Below are 25,932 nucleotides of genomic sequence, written 5' to 3'. Positions count from 1 at the left end.
TTTCTGTGGAATCATTTGTAATGTCTCCTTTTTTATTTCTGATTTTAATTTGTATATTTTGTTAGTCTAGCTAATGGGTTATCAATTTTGTTTATGTTTTCAAAGAGCTATTTTCTCATGTTGATTTTTCATACTTTTTTGTTCTTTATGTCATTTAGTTCTGCTCCAATATTTATTTCTTCTGCTAATTTTTTTTTTGGGGGGGTTTGCTTTTCTTTCTCCTTGAGGTGTGATGTTAGGTTGATAATTTGTAAGCTTTCTAAATGTTTGAAGTAGGTAGTTAATGGTATAAACTTCCCTCTCAGCACAATTTTTGTCTGTCTCATAGGTTTTGGTATGTAGTGGGTCCATTTGCATTTGTTTTAAGAAATTTCTAGATTTCCTTCTTAATTTCTTCCTTAAGCCAACGACTGCTCAAGAGCATGTTGTTTAATTTCCATATATTTGAAGTTTCTTTAGTTTTTCTTTTCAATGATTTTTAGTTTTATTCCATTGTGATCTGAGAAGATGCTGGATATGAATTTGAATTTTAAAAATTTGTTGAGACTTGTTCTGTGGCCAGGTATATGGTCTATCTTGGAGACTGTTCCATGTGCTGATGAGGAGAAGGAATATTCTGTAGTTGTCAGATAGAATATTCTATAAATGGTTCTCCCATGTTGGATGCTTGTATTTTTAGAATCATGATATCCTCTTGCTGAATTGATCATTTTATCAATAGTGATTGAGTTGTCTTTTGTTTACTAGTTTTGATTTAAAGTCTGTTGTAACTGATATAAATATAGCTACTCCTGCTGACTTTTGATTTTCTTTTGCATGAAATATCTTTTTTTCCACCTCTTTGATTCTGCATTTGTTTTTATAGGAAAGCTTCTTGTTATCAGCATATAGTTGGATCATGTTTTTTAATTTATTTCACCCATCTATGTCTTAAGTGTAGCATTTAATCCATTTATATTCCAGGTTATTGTTGACATGTGAAGTTTTGTGCTTGTCATGTTTTTTATTCCTTTTAATTGGTTTTACAGATTATTTGCTTTTTCCTTATTCTCTATGTTTCTTTATTGTTTGGTAGAATTCTGTCATGTTGTCATTTGATTATTTCTCTTTCTCCTTTGTATGAATGTTTTGTAAGTCTTGTGAGTTTTATACTTCCATGTGTTTTCATGATGGTGAATAGTAAAGTTTTGTTTCCATGTTTAAAACTCTTTTGAACATTTAATGTATGATCAATATGGTGGGGAGGAATTCTCTGTGTTTGCTTGTCTAGGAAGTATTTTATTTTTCCCTAACTTATGAAGCTTCTTCTTGTGGATAAAAAATGCTTGTCTGGCAGTTTTTTCTTCTTTAGCTCTTTGAAAATGTCATACCATCCTCTTTTGGCCTGTAACATTTCAGGTGAGAATTCCACTGTCTGATGGGGGTTCCTTTACAGATGACTAGATGTTTTTCTCTTTCTGATTTTAAAATTATTTATTTCCCATTGATTTTAGATATTTTGACTATAATATGGTGTGGTGAAGTCCTTTTTGCAATGTATACTCTTGGACATTGCTAAGTCTCCTTTAGATGTCTGACACTCTTGCTAGAAATGCAAAATCTCCATAAATTACTTCCTCATATAGGTTTTCTAGACTTTTGGTTCTTTCTTCTTTCTCAGAAACACAGATAATTCTTAAGTTTGGTTATGTACTTCAAAATATGTTATAGTCTTTATTCATTAATTTTTTTTTTTTTGACTGGATTATTTCAAAAGACTGGTCTTCATGTTATGAGACTTTTCCTTCTGCTTGGTCTTGTCTATTACTGAAATATTCAAGTGTACTTTATATTTCCTTCAATGAACTTTTGGGTTCTAGAATTTCTGTTTTTTGTTTGTTTGTTTTTGTTTAAAACAAAAAAAAAAAAAAAAGAAAGAAAGAAAACGGTATCTGTCTCATTGGTAAATTTCTCGTTTATGTCCTGAAATGATTTTCCAATTTATTTGCATTTGTTTTCAGATTTCTCTTGCATGTCATTGAGCTTCTCAAAAATTAACATTTTGAATATTTTATCTGTCATTCAATAATTTCTTTGTGATTCATTTCTTTTCCTGATCAATTTTTTATGGTTTTATTGTGTCATATTTCCTTGCTTATCATGCTTCCTGGTGTAACAGTAGCTTTCTCCAAGTTTTTGAAACTGCTTTTATACAGGAAAATTTTTGCTGAAAGTGTATATATGTTATTGGTTGAGTCGGATACTTTGGCTTTGACTTTGGGTGCCCACGGTAGTGTAATCTATACAATATTTTCTGTAATATACAGGGTCATCGGTATCTGTGATTTCCTCCATGGGTTACGATACAGTTATGTGTTAAGCCTGTGCTGAAATTTTGCTGTAGGAATGGGATGCGAGATAGATCATTCTTCAGGCAGTAGTGATGGCATCAATAGGCTGAATCTGCCTGTTCTTAGTCCCCAGAGCAGCTTACACAGGCACCAGTGTTCATAAGTCCTGAAGGGCCAATTTGTGGTCCTCTGGGTATCTTGTTTGGATGCTGGTAATGACAGTGGTGAGCCATGCATTTGGGCAGGTTCCCAGGACCCCTGGACTGCTGGTGTGATGTGACTAAACGCAGTAGTGAAGATGGAGCAACCCAGTTGAAATCAAGTGGTTCGTGCTCGTGTTACTGGTGCCTGCAATTGGTTGTGGAGGCTCATTCCCCTGGCCTGCTGGTAGCACATGTGGGTGGGTGTCATCTGTTGTGGTATTGGTAGATTGGGTCAGTATGACTTCAGACTCTGGAAGCAGCAATCAAGTGCCAGCAATAATAAACTAGGCTGGGAAACTTCCTGGGTCCTGCGTGGCGTGCTTGAGTGCTGGGGATATGGGTCTAGGCAAGGAGACATTTCCTTGAAAGTAGTGACTTCAGGTGCTGTCTGTGATAAGCAAAAGTGGGGTTGTCCTCATGCCACCAGTGGAATTCTCAGGAATGGACTGTCATGGCTGTGCTGTAGACCTTCCATCAGGGAGGGTGGGGCTCCTTATAGCTAGAGGGGCAGGTAACTCTGGAAAGTACAGCCTGTCCACATCTTGATCTCACAGCAGCTGTAGCAGGGGAGAGGGAATTGTTTTAGGAGTGTGTTGAATTGTCCAGTCTCCTCCCGCTTCAGCCAGGTGGCAGATGCAGCAGAGTCAGCTCAAACTCTGCCCAGTGGTGGGGCACAGCCCAGTGTTACACTCTCAAAATTGCACCAGGTGTGGGTCCATAACCAGACAGAGTGGTGCACCTCTCAGGTGAGCAGCATGGATAAGAAGCTGTGGAAAGTGAAGTCTGCTTATGCCTCAACCTTGCAGCAGCAGCATGGATAAGAAGCTGCAGAAAGTGAAGTCTGCTTATGCCTCAGTCTTACAGCAGCCTCAAGTAGGGTGGTGGGGATTGTCCTAATGGTGTGTGGGAGCACTCAGTTTCCCAGATCCTTCCTCAGTCCAGTGTTGGCAATGGCAACAGCCTTGTCAGTGCTGCCTCAGAGCAGGATCTAGATACTTGGTATCTAGTCTCTCAGAATGGTTCCAGATTGAAGCTGCTCTGAGATTGGAAGCCTGTGGGATTTTGGGTGGATTCCCTTTCTGGAGTAACACCTCTGTGCAATCACTAGGCAACTCCCTATGTTAGGCCCAAGGCCTGTGTTGGTTGATGGGTTCTTCTACAAGCCAAGATTGCTAAAGTCTGTTGCAGGAGTGTGGAGTCCTGGGGAATTTCTCCCTTACCTTTTCCCCATGTCCAGGAGCTTTTCTTGGTCCCCAGCAAGCCCCCATCCTGGTAAGCTGCTTCAAACCCTCTCATTACTTGCTTTGGGGTTTCCCATGAGTCTCTGTTGAATTTTACTGTTCTCTTTTAGACATTCTGTTTGAAATGTGAGTATCTACTCACTGTTCTTTAAATTTTATTATCCTAGCAGTTTTACATAATAAAACAAATATTTAAATTTGTATAACTCATTACTTTACAAAATATCTTAGTTGAATTCACCAGGTCTTTTATATCATTTTTACCATGTAGGTAAACTGTCTTTCCAAATATGCATTATCAGAATATTTAACATTTAATTATTAGAAGTAAATATCTTCACTATGAAATTTGATTTCCTTCTGACAAATCCACTATGAATTAAGAAAAGTCACAGTGGCCTTTCCCAAAACCTCTTTGCTGTGTATACTATAATCGATTTAAAACACATCTACAGAAAAACAATACTCAAAATTTGAAAGATGCAGTATGAGACTAGGGCACATTATAAAAAGGGTCCCAAATTTGTGTTTAGTTATATAAAACTTGTGAAAATTTACAGAAAGCGCTATCAAATTATTTTAAAATGTTTACATTACTCATATTGTCATTTTTTTCATTCAGATCAAAATTACCTTTTGATATAGTTTGGATATTTGTCCTCACCCAAATCTCATGTTGAAATATAATCCACAATGTTGGAGCCTGGGCTTGGTGGAAGGTGTTTGGATCATGAGGGTGGATCCCCCATGAATGGCTTGGGGCATCTCTGTGGTGAAAAGTGAGCTCTCACTCTGAGTTCACACAAGATCTAGTTGTTTAAAAGGCTGTGGCACATGCCCCATCACATTTTCTTGCTCCTGCTCTGGTCATGTGATATGTCTGCCCCCACTTCACCATCCACCATAAGTAAAAGTTTCCTGAGGCCTCTCCAAAGCAGGTGCTTTGCACAACCTGCAGAACCATGAGCCAATTAAACCTTTTTCCTTATAGGTTCCCCTTTGTCAGGTGTTTGTTTATAGCAATGCAAGAAATGCCTAATACAGAAAACTGGTACTGAGGGATAAAACATTGTTGTAAAGATACCTTGAAATGTCAAGCCAACTTTAGAACTGGGTAATAGGCAGAGGTTGGAAGAATTTGGAGGGCTCAAAATAAGACAGAAAGATGAGGAAAAGTTTGGTACTTATTAGAGACTGATTAAATGGTGGTGACCAAAATGCTGATTAGGATATGGACAGTAAAGTCTAGGTTGCTGAGGTCTCAGATAGAAATGAGGAATTTATTTGGAACTGGAGCAAATTTCACATGTGTTATACCTTAACAAAGATCCTGGTTTGCATCCTGTTCATGCCCTAGGGATCTGTGGAAGTTTGAACTTGAGAGTGATGACCTAGGGTATCTGGCATAAGAAACTTCTAAGCATCAAAGTGTTCAAGATGTGGCCTGGCTGCTTCTAACAACATATGCTCTTATGTGGAAGCAAAGAAATAATGAAAAGTTGGAACTTATATTTAAACAGGAAACAGAGCATTACAGTTTGGAAAATTTGCAGCTTAGCTGTGTGGCAAAAAAAAAGGAAAAAGCTTTTATAGGAGAGAAATAGAAGCAGGCTATGGAGCAACCATTTGCTAGACATATTTGCATATCTAAAAGAAAACTAAGTGCTCATATCCAAGACAATGAGAAAAAGACCTCAAAGGTATTTTACAGAACTTCATGCAGCCCCTTCATCACAGGCCTAGAGGCCTAGGAGGGAAGAATTATTTCTTGGGCCAGGCCCAGGGCTCTGCTGCCCTGCACAGCCTTGGGACACAGCTGCCTGCATCTCAGCTGCTCTAGCTTCAGCCTCAGCTCAAAGGACCCCAGATAATGCTCTTGCCACTACTCCAGAGGACACAAGCCACCATATCCCTTGGCAGCTTCCGTGTGGTGTTAATACTGTAGACACACAGAATGCTTGAGTGGATGAGACTTAGTAGCCTTTGTTAGGTTTCAGAAAACGTATGAGAAGGCCTGGGTGTCCAGGCAGAAGCCTGCTGCAGGGGCAGAGCCCTCACAGAGAACCTCTACTAGGGCAGTGCAGAGGGGAAATATGGGATTGGAGCCTTGACACAGAGTCCCAACTGGGGCACTGCCTAGTGAAGCGATGAAAAAGAGGCCACTGGATCCAAGACCCTAGAATGGTAGATCCACTGGCAGTTTACAACTTCAGTATGGAAAAGCCACAGATGCACAACAACCTGTGAGAGCAGCACAGGGTCTGAACTCTGTAAAGCCACAGGGACAGAGCTGCCCAAGGCCTCAGGAGCCCACCACTTGCATTAGTGTTCCCTGGAGTTAAGGGCAGTTGGGACATGGAGTCAAGGGAGGTTATTTTGTGGGATGTGGGACATGAAGTCAAGGGAGATTATTCTGGAGCTTTAAGATTTAATGACTGCCCTGCAGGGTTTTGAACTTATGCGTGGCCTTTCTTTCGGCTGATTTCTCTCTTTTGGAATATGAATGTTTACCCAATGCCTATACCCCTGTTGTATCTTGGAAGTAAGTAATTTGAATTAATTGATTTTAAGTAAGCAATTAGTTTTATAGGCTCATAGGTGGAAAGGGCGTGCTTTGTCTCACATGAGACTTTGGACTTTGGACTTTTGAGTTAATGCTGAAACAAACCAAGACTTCTGGGGACTGTTGGAAAGGCATGATTGTACTTTGCAATGTGAAAAGGACAAGAGATTTGGGGGAGTCTAGGGGTGGAATGATATAGTTTGGATATTTGTTTCTGCTCAAATCTCCTATTGAAATGTAATCCCCAATGTTGGAGGTGGGATCTGATGAGAGGTGTTTGGATTATGGGGGCAAATCCCTTGTGAATGTCTCAGGCAATCCCCCTGGTGCTAAGTGAGCTCTCACTCTGAGTTCACATGAGATCTGGTTATTTAAAAATGTGTTGCACCTACCTCCCCACCCTTGTTCCTGCTCTAGCCATGTGATATGCCTGCTCCTGCTTCAACTTCCATGAGTAAATACTTCCTGAGGCCTCTTGAGAAGCAGATACGAGTGCTATTCTTCCTGTGCATCCTGCAGAACCAAGAGCCAATTACATCTCTTTTTTTATAAATTACCCAGTATCAGGTATTTATTTGTAGGAATGCAAGAACTGCATAAGACATCCTTTTTGCCATATCATTTTTTTTTTTTTTTTTTTTTTGAGATGGAGTCTTGCTCATCACCTAGGCTGGAGTGCAGTGGCAGCATCTCGGCTCACTGCAAGCTCCGCCTCCCAGGTTCACGCCATTTTCCTGTCTCAGCCTCCTGAGTAGCGGGGACTACAGGAGCCTGCCAAAGCGCCCGGCTAATTTTTTGTATTTTTAGCAGAGACGGGGTTTCACCGTCTTAGCCAGGATGGTCTCGATCTCCTGACCTTGTGATCCGCCCGCCTCGGCCTCCCAAAGTGCTGGGATTACAGGCGTGAGCCACCGCGCCCGGTGCCATATCATTTTTTAAAATCCTTGGGATTAAAAAAAAAGCAAGCTGTGATATTGAAACATGTTTTCGGTGTCCTTCTAAACACATGCCACTCTTCTTTAGCTTGGTTTATGTTAAGCTGATGCCTGTGCTAATGCTTGTCACTGATGATCATAACACTTGGATCACTAATTCCACTGGAAGCTAGTCTTCTAGTATATTCTTTGAATAATAGGATTATATGCTGCATAGAATAGATCAAGTTAATAAGTGACTGGCTATACAAATCATACTTATTTCTAACATTTAGTATTTCTAGACAAAGGTCCTAGGAGCAACTTTTAAAATATTTCTGCACCTCAGGTTTCCTTTCTGCAAAATGGATCTTGCTTTCTTTATACTTTACTTCTATGTTTACATATAAAGTTTTTATTGAAATTATAGTTTACATCTGAAAATTGATTAGGCTAATCTGTAAGCTGTGTTAACTTTTCATTTTAATTCAAGTAAGTCAATTTGTCATTTGCTGGCAGGCTTATTTGTTAACAATTAATTGAATCAGATGAAGCCACTGGTATCTGGTTTAAAAAATTTGTTGGTTCATTCATATTTTTTGTTTTCTATTCATTGAATCACTATTGTGTATCAGGTAGTGCTCAAGGTTTATGATTTAAATGGGAAAGACAAATAATGAACAAAATAAATAATTATATAATTCTCTATTAAGTATTTAGATAGACAAAATGAACCCGTATTTTCTCTTTTGAAAACATGGTAGAGTTTGCTTTTATGCCCTATGAGACCAGGGTTTTTGAGTTATAAAAAGAAGTGAAACTACCTATAATTATTTCTACCTATATACCTTCACATTGCTTAAAATTTTAATACTGGGTGATTTGTTAGTGTGCTATTTTTGTCTCTTATTTTTCACATTCCTAAAAAGAAAGCTATGGGATATATGCAACTGTGATTGAGTACATACTAACAAAATACATTTATTTTCAGAATGTTACAAGTCTAGTTTTGTTTGTTTGAATGCTCATAGGCTCAAATGAACACAGAACTTGTGTACTTATTCATCAACTTAATATTTGCTTAGTCAGATAATGTTGAATGTTAGGATGAAAGAAAAACTTCTAATTTCTATAATGGACTTATATATTCAGTGTTTCAGATTTTATAATTTTTGGGCCAGCATCCAGTGATATGCCTAAAAACCAGCTCTCCAAAAACAAAACAAATCAAAATAAGAAGATAACTGTTATTTATAACATTTGCCAATTTTTTTGGTGTAAATATTTCTATCATGGCAAATTTCAGGTCACCAACAGCTTAACAACTGGTTCACAAAATTAATGAATATTTAACAATTGGCTCTAGTTTGAGCAGATCCAAGGCAGCAGCCTCCTTTAAAAATATTATACTAAATATGAAATGGGTATCACTTCAGACTCTTCATGGCAACCTTTTCTTATATCTATTAAGCAAAGCAAGCAAAAAAAACTTTTCCAACCAGTTTACTTTTCAATACCTTCAACAAAGCATAACACATTAACTAAATGTTTGAGAATTCTCTATAAAAGTGAATGAATAAAGTTTGTTTACCAGTTTAATTTATACCACTTTAACAGAGAATGGTATTAAATTGGAAGGGAGTTTAGCTTAATTGCATTTGGATCATTTTTTTTATCAGCATGTAAATGTTAGTTAAGAAAAAAATGTTTGGTGATTAGAAGTGTGGATGCCTGCAAATGTCCTCAAATAGTGAAAGCTACCACAAGGGAAAATACACCTGGCTAAGTCTTTTTCATTTTAAGTTTCAGAAGTGATATAACTTTTAGAAGTTTATATTCCAAAGAAAATACGTATTTCTTACATAGTCTGATAGATTTCCTTGCCTCCATGGATTTAAATAATTAACAGTGCATCTTAGATGCATAGGATATATCTACTATAGCAACACTGCCCATAATGGTAGCCATTAGGCATGTGTGGGTATTTTAACTTAAATAAAAATATAAAATTCAAACTTCAGTTACTGAATTAGTCACATTTCAAGTGCTCAATAGCCACATGTTATTTGTGGCTATTGTATTAGACAGCACAATTATAGAATGTTTTCATCATTGGAGAAAGTTCCATTGAACAGAACTCCATTAAATAGGGTGAATGGAAGGTCTAGAACCATCCATCATTTTGAGAACAAAAAAGGATAATAAAGATTTAAAAATCAGCAAGCGTCTTGAAATTATACTTTCGGTTACCCAGAAAGGACAGCTACTGTTGACTTTTGGCTTATTGTACTATTATCTTCATCACTTTCTGTTAGAAAATACAATTCACTGATTTAGCAAATGTTGAATGTATGCAAAAGACTCTGTCATATTGCTTTGTCCAAAACACAGAAAAGAAACAGACATAGATAGGCTCCACCCTCCAAAAGGACCACTTCTGGCTAGAGCCGTCATAATTTGTTAGTTAAATAAGATGCATTCAGAAGCAGATTTCATTAGAGGTAGTATGGTATAATTGCTATCTGCCTGGATTTGAATCCTGGTTTTACCATTCCTTGTTATGTGACCTTAGGCAAATTAATTAACCCACTTGTGTCTCAGATTGCCTCATGGTCCCAATGAAATGGGGATGATAATTGTACCTACTTTATAGTGTTAACACGAGCCTAAGTGAGATAAAGCATGTTAACACATTTAGAGTAATGTTTGGCACCTACTAAGTGCACAGCATGTATTAACCAATATTTTATATTCAAGAATCCATACAGAAATAGTAGTAAGTAGAAAACGATATTGTGGCCAAAAACTAGCATGAGATAGAAGTAGCTTCCTCTATGTAGGTTCTTCTGTATATTCTCTCATCAGTAATGGGACAAAGGGAGCCTCCACCTTTAAATTCACCTACAGTTATTGGCCTACAGCATTGATTTACCTGTGATAGTTGCCTTGATTTGATACCCCAGAATAAAGATTATGAGCCTGATGGGGGCTGGAGAAGGGTGCCCAATTAAATATCAAATTTGATCTGGTTGGTGTTTAATTTTAAATAATATTTGAATGTTTACATGTGAATTATTTAGTATAGTTTGCACCATGGGCACCTACAATGCATATGAAAACACACATATGCCTTCCTTTCATCCCCAGTGGGGTACATCAGGCAGTCAATAAATATTTGTTGCATGAGTGAATGAAAGCTAAAGGAGTCATTGGATATTAAACTTTGGGGAGTGTTTCCAACATAAATTATTTTTACTAATACAGACTTTAAATACAAAAGTGGAAAAGACGTTACAAGTTGCAAATAAATGTTTCTTGTTGTTTTTTGTCAGTAGATAGTTTGGGAATATTGCTACACAAGGCACATGGTAAATTTTAGTTCTGGATCAGATCCCTTTGGTGTTGGCTCAACTATTAGCATGTGTTGCTAATAAATAATATAGCTATAACATGAATTGGAATTGCATTATGATCATTAGGCTTGCAAGACTATTAATCCTTAAATTATATTATTGAATGTGGCAAACTCATGAAGACAATAATAGGTCAAATACCTCACTGGTATGGAATTCTATTCCCTGTTTGACATTTAAGTGTCTTACAATACATTTTTCTCTATTTGTGGGAAACTGTGTAATGTCAGTGTGCCATAGCTTTTTTCTGATAACACATTTAAGAAATTTAAGTTGGAAGCTGTTATTTGGCAGTTTACCAACACCATCTGATTAGCTCTGTTTCTTGTTTGGCTGAGCAGCTGGCGATTAATGAATTGATAGGAAATGGTCACACGGCAGTGGCATTAGCATGTGAACATCTGGTATTAAAATTAGTCAACACAGAGAGGTTTTTGTGTGATAATTCAAATTCACTGACAAAAATCACTACTTGGGTCTCAGTCTAAGTGCTCTGTGGAAAGAGAAAGCTATTACTATCTCAGAGCATGAGATGAAGATGCATTGAGCGGGCATTAAGGGTTGTTTGTGTTTGTTTGTTTGTTTGGGGGGGTGGGTAGGTGGGTGGGTGGCAGAGTTACAAGTCCACAACATAACTTGGAAGCCATGCATTTTTCCCACTGAACTATCCATTCTCCCACTTGAAGGTATTTTAGGCTATGGTCAGACATTATGGCTGATTCCCTTAATCTGTGAGCCTTTTCCAGGACAAGTTCATCACATTAAAGAGAGGAGAGGATTCTTTGTTCAAACACCACATCGGTCACACATAGGTTGTGTGTATTATTTTCCACTCTCATGCTTACGTATTCCAGCTGCACCCCCAATCTGGCATTATTTTTTATGCATAATATTATGTTGCCTCTTCTAATTCAGGATTGCAATTATGCCTTCAAAACCACTGAAGAGTGAAAGCTCCCAATATCTAGAATATTTTTTCTGAGTGGTGAGTTTCTTAAACGCTCCTTGAGAAACAAGATAAGAGTATTGTGGACTCACTGTTTCATTGACTAATGAAATACAGATGTTGTGATAGCTTCTACCCTGGAATAGGGAGTTTAACAATTACTAAATTGCATAATTTTTCCTTTTTAACCTCAAGAGCCCTTTTTCCATTTTTTAAGCTTATGAAAACTTCGCTATATTCATCATTGTTAATTTAAATTCAATGGTAAATTGCTGATTGTAGAACACAGACCAATTCTTGAATTGTTTCATAAACATCCGTAAAGTGTCATGCTTCCAAAAGTTTTTAGATAAACCAACTTTGGGCATCAAATTACTCCCCCTATTTAGTGGTAAGCCAAGTTGGTAATAACAAAGAGCAAATTTTTATTTTACTGTCTCTGGTTTTATTATTAAAGTCTTTCAAGTTACAATCTGTTCTGTTTCTGCAGAACTCTGGTGACAACACAGAAGAAGCATATCAATTAAATATGAAATATCAAGACGAATACATGAATAAAATATCCAGCATTCAAATACACTTCCAAAAGCCACTCTTCAGCAGCAAAATGCCATTAAATCCTTGAGGAACTCATTAATAGATTAACATTTGGAAGAGTAATTACAATGAGAGTTGAAGTCAAACTAAATAAAAATAAGACATATATTACATAATTCTACTGAATTCTTGAAAGAAATCAATATAATAAAATATCAGAGGCAATTCAACGTTGACACAGTTGTTTTTAAAAGGCAATGGAACATGTGCACATACATATTACCACATGGTAGAGATACTTAACACAAATGTGTTAGTACTTCGTAAATTCTGTGTATACTTCCATATTTCCAAGAATGCAAAACAATATATTGAAATGAAATAAATGGCCTCTATGAACATGGTCAGAGTTGATACTTTAGTGCCAATAAACTGAATCCTAAGCCAAATTGACTGTGATAAAAAAAACTCAGTTTTCTAAACATTGTCCCATCCTTTATGAAGGTTCAAATGTACTTTCAAATAATTTGATATAATGGGCATCATTTTTAACCATTTGTGATATACCTCTAAAGAAAAGGAACTGGTATAGTAGAAGAAGGGATTGTATGTACTAATTAATAACATTTTCTATAAAAACTTATTCTTTTTAAGCAAAGTCCTTGAACTATGTAAGTACACGTCAGAATCTGAGTTATTATTGAAGATAGTATTACTAATTACAGGGAAAAATAGGAATTGTGAGAGTGTATACATTTTGGAAATCTCTGTCCTTTGCTACTTTGGATTTGGAGAAGACTTCTGTGGTTCATAAGAGCTACAGTTGTTTTCGATGGAGCATAAATTAAATACGCGAAAAGTAACAGGGTTGTAAAAGTCATAAATGCCATGTAAATGAACTTATCAATGAGTAAAAATGATTGGTGTTTTAGATTTGCAAGTTTCCTTTTTAAATGTACTTATTGATTTGTTGCAAATACTGTTAACCCTGTATTTGGCAAATGGTGAAAACATTATCGCTTGTGTTCTCATTTGTAGTAAAACAGATTAACTTGCTGTGAAATTTTAACTAGGCTGAGACACAACAGTAGCCACCTAATGAACCAAAGCATATTGCAGTTAAGTAGCTAAATAGATGCATACTTATTACAGGGCTAAGAAATGGATCTGTTTACTTGCAAAGAAGAAATTGTTCATATAATTATTCATTATTTTAGGAGAACTTAAACATTCCACTTCCACAGAGATTAGAAAAAAACACAACACCTAATTCTTAATCAATATGAGACACTGCATTCACATAACATGGTTTGCGTGGTATAAAAAGTCTGACTTCTGTGCTGCCTTAGAAAAATAACAATGGACTGAACCTTGATCAAATTTGGTAAGTACAGGCTACAAAATCTTAAAGGAGAAAATTTGCTTCATGCAAAATGTTACTGTCACTCTTAATAGTCACCTTCTAAATTACGTTCTCAAAGTTAGTTCATTGTTTCACATAAGATGCGACTGAAAATGCAAAGAAGGAGTTTCAGTGTAAATTATTGGAGTTTATATTGTTTGATCCTATGCTAATTTTAAATATGTTAGAGGAATCCACTATTTTTTCTTAGTATGAGTTAATATCAATTTCATTTTTGTTAACATTCATGATATTTTCTATTCATATAGGTGCTCTTATGATTTTTATGTATTCATAATGAGCATTCAGCTTTTATTAGGGAGGGTGAACAAGGCCAAGTATCACTGTCAGTTGGATTCTCTTGTTTATTAAACCATGAAACTGCATGGATCACTCAAAAATTGTTTATTTTTATTACAGCAGCATACATTGCTGTATATGTGATGCCAGTTTGCTATTACACAGTGATTTTCCTTTTGTCAGTTTTATTTTTTCACAATAACTGCTGCACTTTGTCCCTCTCCATTCATTCAGAGGTCCATTAGAGATAAATATAGTTCACTGAATTACACATATTTAAAGGACATTTTCAGTGTTGGAATTCAAACACAAATAGCGAATGTTCTGCAGTGTTCGCACATATTTTGGCATGGAATCAGTGAGACACAATGATGAAAGACAAAAAAAAAAGGCCACATATATTAAATTCCTTTCACTGGTGTGTGTGTGTGTGTGTGCGCGTGTGTGTGTGCGTGTATACACACATGCATACACATACTATTTGAATAATACATTTTAAAGCATTATAGTTTAAGTTGAATTTCACAACTGATAAACTACATGTTTATTTTTCAAAATTGAAAGCGTATGATAGAAGGGCTGTATGGATATTGCTTTCAGTACCCGTACCATCCCTCCAAAATGTGAATAGAATTATTAGGGGAAAAACTTGATTCTTTTCTTCTGCTTTGCTTCTATATTTCTTTTTATTTTTCCTGGAAGACATTATGTGAGAAGGAGATATTTTCCTGCATACTAAATATAAGAGAAATATATCAGTATTCTACTCTGTTTGGAAACATTGTTTTGGAGGCATGACAACAGCTATAAAGTCCTTAACATGTAATATACATTTAGAATTATTGGTATTTAATTAGCATATACTACAGCTAATATACTCAAAGTCTATTCATTTCACTAAAGTTATTGGATGTTAATGAAATGCTAAGCAATAATGTAAAGCAAAATTTAAAAATATGCATACTACATTGATGACCGTATTAGTGTTCTATTGTTGCTATAACAAATTGCCACAAATTTAGTGGTTTAGCACAGTGCAAATTTATTATCTTGGGGTTCTGTAGGTCAGAAGTTGGACATGAGTTTCACTAGGCTAAAAGCGAGATGTGGTCAAGGTGTGCTGCATTTCTTTCTATAGGCTCCAGAGAAGAATGTGTTATCTGTTTTCTTTTCTTCTTTTAAAATAATTTCAACTTCTATTTTAGATATACGGGATACATGTGCAGGTTTTTTACATGGATATATTATGTGATGGTGAGGTTTAGGGTACTAATGGTCCCATCACCTAGGTAGTGTCTATAGTGTCTAATAGGTAGTTTTTCAGCCCTTCCCCTTTCCCTCTCTACCCCTTCTAGAAGTGCCCAGTGTTTATTGTTAAAGGCCACTCACATTTCTTTGCTCATGGCTCCCTTCTTCCATCTTCAAAGCCAGCAATGTTGCATCTCTGTGACAATTCCTCTGCAGTCATTTCTCCTTCTGACCCTTCTTTTCTGCCTGTGTCTTCCACAGTTTAGAATCCTGGTGATTAGATTGGGTCCACTAAGATAATCCAGTATAATCTCCCTATTCCACAATTCTCAATTGCATCTGCAAAGTCCCTTCGGCCATGTGAAGTAACAAATTCACAGATTCTTGGGATTAAGATGGGGACTGGAGATTTTAAGTTGGGGAGGTGGCATCATTGTGCCTGCTGCAATGCCAGACATTGGATAATGTTAACTACTACTAATGAAATAATATATTTTAACTGTCATGCTATTACTTTTGCATTAAACAAACAGTTTTTAGGGGGGTTATTTGGGCTTCTCATGCAAAATCAATGTGGAAATGTACAAGCACATATTTGACAAATTATTTCTTAATGTTATGGTGATTAGAATAATGATGTGATTACAGATAATTAGATACAACATTTAATTGAAGAAATTTATTATGGATGAATTAAATATTTTATAGAACATTCTCTGTCCCAGCATGTCTATCACCCAGTCACATTTATTGCATATGTGCATAAGCACTGCAATTTGGTTCTTTTATTGATCAAATTAACTTAATGATTTGGATTTATTCATCAATTTGTGATGCATAAACATGGTGAATAGCTTCAGTGTTTTATAGCAATTTTAATAATCAGAAGTCTTGAGAGCCATAATAATTACTGCAGAAGTATGAAAAATATTTTATTAAAATTCATTACTGAAAACTACAAAAATCTATGGAATACTAGAAGAAGTGACCTTGATAGATAGTAGCGTTAAGTTTGAAAAAAACAATAATCGTGTACTGTGACTACTAAAATATATATACTTTTTTGAGATGGAGTTTTGCTCTTTTTGCCCAGACTGGAGTGCAGTGATGCGACTTCAGCTCACTGCAATGTCTGCCTCCTGGGTTCAAGCGAGTCTTCTGCTTCAGCCTCCCGAATATCTGGGATGACAGGTGCCTGCCACCATGCCTGGCTGATTTTTGTGTTTTCAGTAGAGACGGGGTTTCACCATTTTGCTCAGACTGGTCTTGAACTCCTGACCTCAGGTGATCCACGCGCCTCAGCCTCCCAAAGTGCTGAGATTACATGCATGAGCCACCGTGCCCAGGCTATTAAAATATTTTTTTGGCAGAATTCAACATAAGTTATTAAGGTCTGAGAGGTTACAGGTATCTAATATCCAAGTATATTATTTGCATAAATTTTGTCCACACAGAAAAGCTCAGCTTGTACCAGGTGCCACGATTTGTGAGTTTTATTCCAGGGCTCTCAAGTCTTTACATATGGGAGTTCTCCTTCTTAATGAGATAGGAGTATCACCCTTCAGGCCTTCCTATGAACTTTACATCAATCTAGAAGCTACAATAACAATAACCTTCAAAACACACCTACACTATTAATCATTTATGAAGTTTTTAGGAGAGCACATGGAAATTAACTTTTCTTGACCCTTTACCATATGCTTTTTTGTTTTTTCTATAATTTAGCCCTCATGATATTTTATTCATTTCACAAGAATCAAAAATATATTTTTGTTTAAAGATGTTTTTTGAGAAGTGAAGGGGAGCATCACACATCGGGTCCTATTGTGGGGAGGGGGGAGGGGGGAGGGATAGCATTAGGATATATACCTAATGTAAATGATGAGTTAATGGGTGCATCACACCAACATGGTTCATGTATACATATGTAACAAACCTACACGTTGTGCACATGTACCCTAGAACTTAAAGTATAATAAAAAAAAGAGATATGTTTGTAAGACGAATTATTGTAGATGAGTACACTTTCACAATAAGTGAGAGGTCAACATTTCAAATGTATAGACTCAACCAACATAAAAACTTGGCGCATAGATGACATTTCCTTTTGTGTTTCCTTTTGTGTCAGGAGCGGATCCCAGAGAGTCCTTCTCCTGCTCCTTGTCTGGAAGAGAATCATCGTCCTGGGAGCCAGACCTCTTCCCACTCCAGCAGCAGTGTGTCCAGTTCTCCCTCTCAGATGGATCATCACTTGGAAAGAATGGGTGAGTAACTTTTCTGAAACAGGTAATTGAAAAATATTGTTTCAGGTTGTTGGGAAAAACAGAGGAGAGGGAAAAGCTGGGGAAGCTGCCACCTCTTTAATATAAATAGCTTTTTGAAAGTTGGTCATTTGTAATTGCTGAAACAATATGACCAACAAAATGAAACTTACATTATTAGAAATGTGTTCTCTGCAAAGATCTTCCTTTACTGTATCATTCAATCTCATGGAAGTAATATGATGAAATGTTTGTAGAGTATATGTGAGTTCTATATGTGATATAATACATCTGACACAGTCACAATATCTTTTTGAATAAGGGAAGTTAAAATATCCTTTAGGCAGTTCCCCTTTTAAGAGTGAATAAAAAGTGAATCAATATAAGATTTGCCACAATCTCAACAACTTAGATCATAAATATTTAACATGATTTCCCCTATGTTTATATATATTTTGTTGTCTCAGAAGCCTTACACCATAGACACTCTTCCAGAAATTGGTTGTGATGTGGCATATTGGAAACTTTAGTCTAGCTATGGGTCTGGCACTAACTAGCTATAACATCTTGTGTATGCCACTTAACAACCATGAGTTTCTTTACTTATTATATGGAAAAAACCTTATCACCCTGTCTAATGTGCTGGATTATTGAGAGGTGAAATGAAACATTATGTGAAAAAAGTGCCAAGGAAGTGTGGGTGATAAAAATTACTCTTCTCTGTGTGACTTGACTTTGATTACTTATCATTTTCTGCTATCTAATTCTACTCAGCTATATAGAAGTCGACAGGTACATTCAGCTGTAACAAATTCTCATTTAGTGTGTAGTAATTACCGATCAATTGAGTTAGGTAAAATCTTCGTTAATCTTCTGTACCTACACAGTCCAATCTCCTATGTACCCATTTCCTTTTGACAAAATGATTTTTGCTATTCGTTTAGTCTTAAAGGGGGGAAGTTGTTTAAGTGAACTGTGAATGTTTACAGCTCATAATAGCTATTGCTTTCAGCCTTTCCAAAATAATGTATTTTCTTGGGGGAAGAGAAATTTGGGAGATTAGGGAAGGTTTTAGATTTCAGAAAGATGAAGACTATCCCTTGGGGAAATTAATCCAAATCTCACTTAACTTGTCAGTATTATATGTTTTTTGGAGCTCTTTAGCTTCATAGTGAGCATAGTGTTTCTCACATCTGGCTTCCAAATATAATCACCTATGGAGTTTTTATTAATATGGATGCTGAGGCCACATGCTCAGAGTTTGATTCACTTGGTCTGGAATAGAGCCTGGGCAGCAGTATTTTGTTTTGCTTTTCAGCATTTCTCCTGTAGATTCTTATGTTCAGCCAGGGTTAAGAACCAATAGATCAGAGCTTGAGGCTAATGTCTCTCAGAGAGTAAGTTTAATTCCTGGAAGACCTGATAGACGTCTTCTAGCTTTACTCTTTTCTGTGACATAGACTACCTGGTTGTTACAACATTGTGTACAACTGATTCAAGAAAGTCTTAGAAAGCACGAGAGTCTACAAATGAGTGACCACTAATGAATCAAGAAGCAAAAGGACACATTCTTCTGTTGGGATACCATTCATACTGATGAGGGTGGGAAGAAGGAGACAAAAATGGGAAAGGGATATATAGAGATAATTATTTATTGAGTGCTGGCTAAAAAGCAGAGCACATAGGTAAATATACTTGGTAATAGATATATCATAAAAGAATGGGCAACTTATACTTAGAGGTAAAATCAAACATATCCGAAGCAATGTAATATCCTAGAAAAAAATGTTGACAGTATAGTTTACTTCTAATTACACTGGCAGTAATTAGGCTCTATATGCACATTCCACAGTTGTCTAACAATGATACCAAGAATGTCTATAAATAAATAAAAAGGCTTGAGAATTTTTACATATTACATTTACAGTTACCATATTTTATTAATAGGGCTGTATAATGTTTGAATAAAATATGAGTAAAGAGAATTAAATTATAAACTCTGAAAATTAACATTTTTTCTCTTTCAATATGTTTTATAAAGAATCATAATAATTTCCAGAAAGTTATGTTATCTATTAATCTTGCTATGTTTAACAAGTTCTTATGTATATATGTTTATATATATTATATAATATATATAGTATATATTAAGTATATACTAATTATACTTTATAATTAGTATATACTTGATCAAGCAGCTTACTGATTTTTCATTATATGATCTTCAGACCAACAAAAAGTCTTTTACTGTTTTAGAAATAGAAGTATATAAAACTTATGTTAGTTGTTACTAGATTATATTAGTCATTTGTGTGATGTTTTCTGCCTTTTTTCTGGGTATTTACATAGAAAACTACTCAGTTACATCTCTTATTTATACTTATGATGCCCAGCAATAGAGAGGAACTTACTGTTGTTCAGGATAATGGAGTAACCATCAAAAAATTCCAAAAACATAATAAAGGTAAAATGATTTTTGCTTATTTGATACACATATAATAATCAGATACTAGCTCAGTTAACACCCGTGTGCTATATACTGCATCCACAATTCCCTTAGTAAGAATAGATTCGTACTAACTTTGGATAAGTTATCTTAATAGTAGAAACCATGATGTTTATCTGAAGCTTGTTTATTTGGGAGGTTATAAATTACATATCCACCAGAAATTTATCTGTGCATGTGGTTGGAAACTTTATCTTAAGCCCTCTTACTATGCCAGCTCAGAGACACCTGACTCCCTTTGTATTATATGTTTACCTTTTTAACTATGTTTAAATGATTCACCATTTGCTGGTTATAGTTGACGGTTATATTTGACAAAACTGAGTTGCTGTCACACAGGGGAGCTGCTTCTGTCAACCCTTGAAAGTGATTTTTAAAATATATACTAATTCGGACATTTCAGATGAAAGCTTAGCAAGTTAGCCCATCAGGTATTTACCTGGAATACTGATACATATTATCTCAACCTGCCTTTTGATCAGCTGAGATACATGTATCACCTCGGCATAGTATCCAGTTTTGTCTTAGGAGAGCTGTTCAAGGAAGATAAAGAATTTTAAAGTGATGCTCTCCTAATATGAAAGCTGAGTACAACTTTGTTTATAAGGCTGAAAGGGTAAGACAAAAGGAAAATATATAATCATATGGCATAGATGATACATTGTTGCTGTCACCATGAGTTAGACAGTAGCCAACATAATTTCTCAGGTCATCAGATAGTTTATTGGTACTTCACCACAGGGTAAATTTTTCTATTATCTACTAAAGATGCCTGTAATGTATAGAAAAAAATACTTCATGAACTGGAGAGTTAATGAAGAATGTTTTCTCTTTTCTGTAAACTGAACGTGCTTCATAATTACCTAGATGAGCATTTTAGTTGGAATTTGAAATAATGTATGATTTTAATTTCATTGATCTATGGTTGATTTCCTAGCCACATGTTTTGTCTTTTCTTAGCCTGACAGTGAAAGGCTATATCCTCTGGGGCTCCAAAATGCAAATGACTGATTTTGGAATAGTTGTCAGAATGAAAGTCAGGTTCATGATATTAAACTACCCAAACTCTTGCACAGGTAATGAAAGTCTAGTTATAGGTGAAACTTCATTTATAACCCAGCAGCAATTTGTTCCTGAGACTTTTTTCCCGACCATCTCATGACTATTTAAAGGACATCTTGGTAGTAAAGCAGCTTTGCTAGAAAAGTCCCAAGCTGTACTTGATGTGTATGATACAATCAGAGTTGCAAACCCCATCAGTCAAAATGGCATTTGGGACTGTCCTGTGTACTGCAGCACGTAAGTGTACGCTATTGTGGCCTATGAAAAATCAGCTGGAGCATTATTACAGGTGCACAGTAACTGATTTTCATAAAATATATAGTAGTATGCACTGATATTTCTGAATTTCTTGCTGTGGAATGGTAGAATTTTACTTGTTTAAATCAAATAAGTTGGTCACATATCCTGATGAGGACGTTAATAAGCAAGAGTGGCATATTAAACTGCACCCCAGTTATAGTGGAAAGGTTTTTTTAAAAAATGGGATTATCTAAGTCAAGTCCTTCCAGTTATATTTGTGATGGTAAGAGAAAAATATATTTTCCTGAAATAGAGTTTAGTTATTAAAAGGGAATGAGTTAAAGTAGAAGTGTCAACATTTATTAACTGTGACAAGTAAGCAGTTTATACAACTGTGGCAGACATATGTTTTCACATCTGCTTTGAGTATCATCATGATTTTAAAAATGATTTATAGCTCTGAAAATTATAAAATGCCAACTTTGCTATTATGAAGGAATTTTCAGAACATAAAGACATACGTTTAGACTATTCATGTAGCCCACCCTTACTGTATCTGGTAAAACTGGATGACATTATAATACATGTCTCAAAGTCTGTATGACCTGAGCTTTCACAGCATTGATATCCATTTTGACTGTGCCCGCTATTGTGATTTTAGTTTTGAGTCAAGTATTTTGAATAAACTGACGGATCAGTCAAATAAAGCTTTTGATTTTATTTTTTCACAGACTTTGTCGAATAAATTGACCAAATTAATCACGTTATGACATTGTGTTATGTGGTCTTTAAGAGTCAGTTCTGGGATTCTTTAGAATACAGCAATTATGACTATTCACTCTAGTTTACCTACATGGAAACAAAGGCACAGAGTAAAATCCCCTTCCTCTGGCAGCCACTTATCTCTCAAACTGCTCTTGGGAATGGGTTTTTGTGATATTTTGCACTGGGAAGTAAATGTTTTCAATAGAAAACTCTCTACGTGTAAAATGCCCCAAACACTCTGATTAATCAAGTCTGATATGCTACAGAAATAGTTGAACAATAAATTCACCACCCAGCCCAAGAATTTAGCCCTTTGAAATGTTACATGTTAAGTTAACCCAGAGCCTACAGATGAACAGCTAATAGTTTTAACGTCCTTTTGTCACAATAATATATGTTATATTTCACCTGGAATAAAAGCATTGTCATATTTCTTTTTTAACATTTAAGTTCAGAGGTACATGTGCAGGTGTGTTGTATACATAAATTCTGTGTCACTTGGGTTTGGTGTACAGATTATTTTGTCACCCAGGTAATAAGCATCATATCTGACGTGTAGTTTTTCAATCCTCTCCCTCTTCCCAACCTCCACCCTCAAGTAGGCCCCATTGTCTTTGGTTCTCTTCTTTGTTTCTATGTATTCTCAATATTTATCTTCCACTTATAAGTGAAAACATGCAGTATTTTGTTTTCGGTTCCTACATTAGTTCTCTCTCTTAGCCTCCAGCCCCATCCATGTTGCTGCAAAGGACATCATCCTGTCCTTTTTTATGACTGCATAATATTCTGTGGTGTATATGTACCACGTTTTTAATGGGCATTTAGGTTTATTTAACGTCTTTGGTCCTGTGAACAGTGCCACAATGAACATATGTATGCATTATTTAGAATGATTTATATTCCTTTGGGTATATATCCAATAATGGAATTGCTGGCTCAAATGGTGGTTCTATTTTAAGTTCTTTGAGAAATTGCCAAACTCCTTCCCCCAGTGGCTGAACTAGTTTACATTTCCACCACCAGTGTATAAGCATACCTTTTTCTCCACAACCTTGCCACTATCTGCTGTTTATTGACTTTTTAATGATACCCATTCTGATTGGTGTGAGATGGTATCTCATAGTGGTTTTGGTTTGCATTTCTCTAATGATCAATTATATTGAATATTTTTTATATGCTGCTGGCTGTATGTATGCCTTCTTTTGAAAAGTCTGTTCATGTCCTCCGTCCACTTTTTAATGAAGCTGTTTGCTTTTATTTTTATGGTGGAATATTATTTCATTGCATGCATGCATCACATTTTATTTATCCATTCATCAGTTGAAGGATATTTGGGATACCTCCACTTTTGGGCTGTTACAAATAATGCTGCTGTGGACATTTGCATACAGTTTTGGGTTGGCTTGTGTTTTCATTTCACATGTATACATACTTAGGAGTGAAATTGATGTGTCTTATGGTAATTTTGTGTTTAACCACTTGAGGAACTACCACACTGTTTGCCGAAGTGTATGCAACCGTTTACATTTCCTACCAGCAATATATGAAGGTTTTAATTTCTCCCCACTCCCTCCAACACTTACTTTTTTCTGTGATTTTGATTATAGCTGGACTAATGTTTGCAGTGTATTATCTCATTTTGGCTTTGATTTGTATTCGCTGATGAATAATCATTTTGAGCATCTATTCCTGTGTTTATTGGCTATTTATATATCTTCTTTGGACAAATATCTATTTAAGTCCTTTGTCCATTTTTTAATTGGGCATTTTAATTCCTTAATTTAATTTCTCATTTGTTTTTAAGTTGTAGGAGTTCATTTTATATTATGGATCCAATATCTTTATCAGACATATGACTTATAAATATTTTATCCCATTTTGTGGGTTATCTTTTTACTGTTTTCATAGTATCCTTTGACAGACAGGTTATTAATTTTCATAAAGATCAATTTATCTATTTTTTTGACACATGTGCTTTTGGTGTTGTATCTAAGAACGCTTTGCTCTTACACTTAGATCTGTACTCCTCTTTGAGTTAATTTTTGTGGTGTTAGATAGGGGACCAACTTCATTATTTTGCATTTGAATATTCGATTATCCTAGCACTGTTTGTTTTAAACATTTCCGCATTGAATTAAGTAGGCACCCTCATCAAAAATCACTTCTCTGTAAAACTAAGCATTGATTTCTAGACTCTCAATTCTGTTCAATTATCTACGTGTCTATTCTTTTGCCAGTATCATACTATCCTGATTACTATAGAGTTATAATAAGTTTTAAAATAAAGACATATGAGTCTTTTTATTATTTTATTCAGAATTGCTTTGGGTCTTCTTGATCCTGTGTGTTTCTACGAGAATTTTTAGATCAGTTTCTGATAAAATATCAACTGGAATTACTGCAAGGATTATATTGAAACTGTAGATACATTTGGCTAGTATTGCCATATAAGCAGTTTTAATTATTTTGATCTGTGAAAACAAGATATTTTTCTATTATTTAGGTTCTCTTTAATTTCTTCCAGCAATGTTTTGTCGTTTTCAAACTATACATTTTGCACTTCTTTAAAGTTTACTCCTCAGCACAGTCATACCCCAGAGATATCACGTGTTTGGTTCCTGACCACCACAATAAAGCATATATTGCAATAAAGCAAGTCACACAATTGTTTGATTTCTCAGTGCATGTAAAAGTTACATTTACACAATACTGTAGTCTATTAAGTGTGTGATGCCATTAACTCTAAAAAACAGTATACATACCTTACTTTGAAAACACTTCATTGCTAAAATAATGGTAATGATCATCCAAGCCTTCACCGGGTCATAATCTTTTCACTGGTGGAGGGCCTTCCCTTGATGTTGATGGCTACTGACAGATCAGGGTGGTGGTCACTGAAGTTTGGGGTGGCTGTGGAAATCCCTTAATGTAAGACAACAATGAAGTTTGCCACATCAACTGACTTTTCCTTTCATGAAAGATTTCTCTGTAGCATACAATGCTGTTTGAAGGCATCTTATCTACAGTAATTTTTTTTTTTCAGAATTTGAGACAATTCTCTTAAACTCTACTGCTTCTTTACCAACTAAGTTTATGTAATATTCTAAATACTTTGTTGTCATTTCAACAGTGTTCACAACATTTTTTTCAGGAGTATATTCCATCTCAATAAATCATGTTCTCTGTTCATCCATAAAAAAACAAAAAAACTCTTCATCCATTCAGGTTTTAGATTGCAGCAATTCAGTCATATATTCAGATTTTACTTCCAATTCTAGTGCTTTTGCTATTTTCACATGTGCAATGATTTCCTCCACTGAAATCTTGAGTCCCTCAAAGTCATCCACAAGGGTTGAAATAAACTTCTTCCAAACTCTTGTTAATGTTGGCATTTTGACCTCCTTCCATGAATCAAATGTTTGTAATAACATTTAGTACGATGGATTCTTTTCAGAAAGTTTTCAATTTATGTTGCTTAGATCCATTAGAGTAATCTTTATATATGGAAGCTTTAGCTTTGCCAAATGCCTTTCTTAAATAATGAAACCCGAAAGTCAAACAATGACTCCACGTTACATAGTCTGCAGAATGTATGTAGTGTTAGCAGGCATGAAAACTGAATTTCTTTTTACAGAGCTCTTGGGTAACTAGATTCGTTTGCAGTGAGCAGTAATATTTTGCAAGGAATCTTTTCTTTTTGAGCCATAGGTCTCAATAGTGGGCTTAAAATGTTCGACAAAGCGTGCTGTAAATAGATGTGCCATTATCCAGGCTTCATGGTTCCATCTATAAAGCAGAGACAGAGTAGAATTTGGCATAACTCTTAAGAACTACAGGTTTTGTGTGTGTGTGTGTGTGTAATGGAAAATGTGCATTGGCTTGAACTTAAAGTCACCAACTGCATTATCACCTAACAGGAGAGTTAGCCTGTCCTTTGAAGCTTTGAAGCCAGGTATGACTTCTCTTCTCTAGCTATGATAGTCCTAGATGGCATCTTCTTC

General features: G+C 35.6%; 1 protein-coding gene across 2 annotated transcripts in view; it reads left to right on the top strand.

Moving 5' to 3' along the window:
- DACH2 (dachshund family transcription factor 2) overlaps nt 1-25,932 on the top strand; it is a 714,928-nt gene that overhangs the window by 593,305 nt on the left and 95,691 nt on the right. For both annotated transcript variants that reach the window (XM_026452154.1, XM_026452153.1), the window contains one exon: nt 17,226-17,361. In XM_026452154.1, the coding sequence (XP_026307939.1) occupies nt 17,226-17,361 (136 nt within the window). The remainder of the gene's footprint in view (nt 1-17,225; nt 17,362-25,932) is intronic.

The sequence above is a fragment of the Piliocolobus tephrosceles genome, chromosome 12 (assembly GCF_002776525.5).
Source record: "Piliocolobus tephrosceles isolate RC106 chromosome 12, ASM277652v3, whole genome shotgun sequence".
NCBI lineage: Eukaryota > Metazoa > Chordata > Mammalia > Primates > Cercopithecidae > Piliocolobus > Piliocolobus tephrosceles.
This window is presented reverse-complemented; position numbering and strand designations above follow the sequence as displayed.